This window comes from Diadema setosum, chromosome 4 (assembly GCF_964275005.1).
Source record: "Diadema setosum chromosome 4, eeDiaSeto1, whole genome shotgun sequence".
Taxonomy (NCBI): Eukaryota; Metazoa; Echinodermata; class Echinoidea; order Diadematoida; family Diadematidae; genus Diadema; species Diadema setosum.
Window position 1 is genome coordinate 17,010,056 of NC_092688.1, and position 3,735 is coordinate 17,013,790.

The 3,735-nt window shown below is 38.3% G+C and overlaps 1 protein-coding gene across 1 annotated transcript; it reads left to right on the top strand.

The window, feature by feature from the left end:
- The first annotated feature begins 941 nt into the window (after positions 1-941).
- LOC140226954 (uncharacterized) lies at positions 942-3,735 on the top strand. The gene is made up of 3 exons (XM_072307388.1): positions 942-1,243; positions 2,304-2,598; positions 3,463-3,735. The coding sequence occupies exons 1-3, from the start codon at positions 1,044-1,046 to the stop codon at positions 3,637-3,639; spliced, it is 672 nt and encodes a 223-aa protein (XP_072163489.1). The 5' UTR covers positions 942-1,043; the 3' UTR covers positions 3,640-3,735.

The following is a 3,735-nucleotide window of genomic DNA, read 5'->3' on the forward strand; positions in this document are numbered from 1 at the left end:
AGAATTCTCTTTAAATTTCTTTTTATTGTTATCCATAATGACGTCATGAATTGTAGTAGTCTCCCTATCCTTATCTTTATCTGAAACTTCAAAAATTCAGAACTTATAAACCGATTGTACCATTTTCCTCAAAATTTTCGTTGACGTTGTTTTCAAAGATTGCTGATTTTACTCGATCCACATTTATATTTGGGGTTTGGCCTCCTTCAAACGCAGCGTGTTACACATCTTGCTTGTTCATTTACTATCAAAGTCTAAATGTTTTGATTTTATCATGTTCACAAATGAACATGGGGAGGTATTTAAACTGCACGACAGACAGTAGGCTAGTATGACAGATCAAGCCAATGTAGTATATATCTGCATAGGGCCTACGGATCAATAAAGACTGGCTTTCTGTGTACATCAGTCGAGTATTAATTGACTTTTTTCTGCTTTTTTTTTCGATGTGGCATGTGCAACGTGAAAGACAGACGCTCACAGCATGTTTCTAATTTGTTTTTTTTTTCCCACTTGATACATCCAATGATCACCCTAGTAAGCTGATCGAGAGAAAGAGGAAGATGAAAGCAGAAAATAATCTCAATTTGTTTGTGTTTATATACCCGTATATTTGTGAGTGTTGCGTGTGAATACTCGTGGGTGTGTGTGTATGTACTTACTATGCCTGTAGTATCTGCAGCGTGCGTGCATCAGTGTGTATTATGCTTGTGTGTGTGGTTTTGTGTGTCTTCGTATCACTCTTCAGCACACTCCCCGGTGAAGCCTGGAAAATGTCATTTTAGCTTCGTGCTATGAATTAAAAATCATCATTACTCACCCCGTCTTGAAGTAAGACTATAATAGGGTAAGCGAATGCGGAAATCGTTGCTTGATTGTGTTGCAATCCGCGATCGTACAGAGTATTCACCGTTCGCTGTGACGCGACTGTGTCGCAAGCTCAGAAATTTCACGACTGTTGAAGGAGAGGGAGGACGTCCTGATATTATAAGGACCGCTTCTAATACTTTACTCCCATTAAACCTGAAAGAGAAGCAGCAAAGATGTCTTCATCGGATCTAGCGGCCTGCACGAGCGCAGCTACTACGGGAAGTGACTGGGAAACGGAGCCGTACAACGACCAGGAGCGTGTACACTGGCCCGTAGCTGGGAAACATATTCTCGCTCAGTTCGATGACAATAGTATAGTCGTGTACCAGGCGTTTTGTCCAGCTATTGCGGACTGGGCTGTAAAGCACCAACGGTAAGAAACCTAAATGAACTGCGCTCTGATCTCTCCCTCCTTTTCATCATTTCTTTCTTTCTTTTTTTCTCTCCCTCACTCTCTCTAATTTCAAAGAAATTTATGTTTGCAGTGCAGAGTGTACACTTTATATCAATTCAACATATTTTCACCTTGAGCATAATGAATAAGCACTTGACAATGTTATTAATGGTATGTATAGGGACCTCTTTCAGAAAGCAGGGGTAAAATCATTACCCTTAACATAAAGTATGTCACTAACAAGTTGATGGAATGTGTTCTTTTCATGAAATATGAAATTTTGTGGAATTTTCATCAAATTTTCTTTAAATTGCTGTCCAAAATGACGTCATGAACAGTGTGGTAGTTTTCTTATCCAGCGATGGAAAGCACCAAAACTTGTAAAAATTATAACTTTTCAATAGATAGTCTGATTTTTCTCAAACTTGACGTCTTCTACTAAATAGCAGCTATGATTGTGTGTGTATTTAATTTTGTTTCCTGTCAAACAATGAAATGGAGATGAAGAACTGGGGCCTGTCTTATAAAGACTTGTGATAGAAATCAATCACAAGTTTCTTGTGAGCTGCAATGCAAGTTGCGATTGATTTGGGGACTTGTGATTGATTTGAAGACTTTATAAAACGGGGCCCTGGTTTTCTCATAGTCTGTTTGTACGTTGATTTATTGAAATAATCCATTGTAGGTGGCATTTATGAACTGATTTGTCGATTGGTAGACTTTGTCATAATCACGAGAGTCAGTGATTTAGTGGTAGGTTCATCCAAACTTTCTATTTCCGCTCATGTCACAAGAGTAAAACGATTGACGTGAATAGGGGTATCAATACCTGTATTTTCCACAAAATAATGTATACGTTGTAATGATTTTACAGTACTTTCATATTAAGTCCAGTCAGTACGTCCACCTAATGATTCGTATAACTAAGAATTGTAATCATAAGAATCAGTTAATACGTTAGGCCCTATTAGTAGGATAGGAAATGCGTTTTCTTGTATTTCTGAGTGACAATTCATTGTTTGATTTGTTTCCATTCCAGCTTCGGAGGGGAAGCTTTTTCTTTCGCCCGTATGTCGTGGATTAAAACCAATTTCCTCTGGATGATGTATCGATGCGGCTGGGCGTCCAAGCCTAAACAAGAGCGCGTCTTGGCAGTGCGTATTAGGCGCGACGCCTTTGACGAGATTCTTTCGCGCGCGTACACCCCGGGCGCGCAGGCGAACGCGGGGTTGACGAAGGATGGCATCGAGGTTAGACTGCAGTGGGATCCCGATCACGCCCCCGACGGTGAAAAGGTGCAAAGGAGAGCGATACAACTTGGATTGAAAGGGGAGGTGAGAATTAAAATAATGCTTTATTTCAATTTTCAATTCAATATTTTTTTTTTTCAATTCAATTCAATTTATTTGTTCAATTCCATCAAGATTAACAAATTACAGGAATTGTAATATTGGGCGAAGACAAGAAATGAAAGATTAGACAAACATGACAGAAAGCTGATACGAGACTTAACTCAAATACAATACTAGTACTCTTCATTATCTGTGAATCAAAGTAGAGATTTTGCAATAAATAAATTACGGTCTGTTTAAATGATTTGCTTTAGCATTGTTTTATATGAATATTATCATTCATCATTAAAATTGTGAACGAAGATCTGTGTGCTATGTCGGCTATAAAATTTTACTTATACGTGTACGTATAGGGCCTAATAGAAGTGAGTCCTCGGCTGTGAAGAAAGTATTCTTTTCATTTGCGCGTATGAGAATGTATGAAAGTGAATATTGATTATTTTTTGAGCCAAGAAAGGAAACAATCCGACAGATGAAATTTGTCTAACAACATCAAACAAAACAAGATGTCGTATACCATGCTGTTTTTACTGACCAGGGGTTGAAATCACGACTAGTTTTTTTTTTTTTTTATTTATTTATTTTTTTTTTTAAGAGATGATATTCATCTCACTTGCTCTCACCTGCTTTTCACATTTCTCTGAGTTTGATTTGATTACTTCTAATGTGTCAAGTATCAGACTGAAATTTCGTATTGTATTTTCATGTTCTGTTTCAATAATTATATTCATGAAATGAATAAAGTACATGAATGTCGTCGAAGTAAACCTTTTCTATCCATATACATAGTGTGAAAAAGAACAGATATTATTGCATTGATTTTCTCACATGTTTCGCCCTCTGTAGACATTACGGAAGTACGGGACAGAATGGATCGTCAACATTCGTGACGTCACTGATTTTGTCCACGAGCAGGCCAAGAACGCAAACAAGAAACGCCTGAATCTCTTGGTGGTCGCCAGGGAACGTGTCTACCCCATATCGAATCCGAAAACAGCAAGTCTGATTGGACTGGGCTCTTGAGCAGTGACATGATCGGTTGTATGACAATGCCATGCATGGCTATACAAAAACAGGCTTTACAGAGACTGAACTGACTGTGGGCATGTGTAGCGTAAC

Bases quoted from the DNA above. Each gene is read 5' to 3' on its own strand.
- LOC140226954 (XM_072307388.1), top strand. From the start codon at position 1,044: ATGTCTTCATCGGATCTAGCGGCCTGCACGAGCGCAGCTACTACGGGA. The intron at 1,244-2,303 runs GTAAGAAACCTA...TTTCCATTCCAG, and splicing joins TGGGCTGTAAAGCACCAACG to CTTCGGAGGGGAAGCTTTTT. The intron at 2,599-3,462 runs GTGAGAATTAAA...CGCCCTCTGTAG, and splicing joins AACTTGGATTGAAAGGGGAG to ACATTACGGAAGTACGGGAC.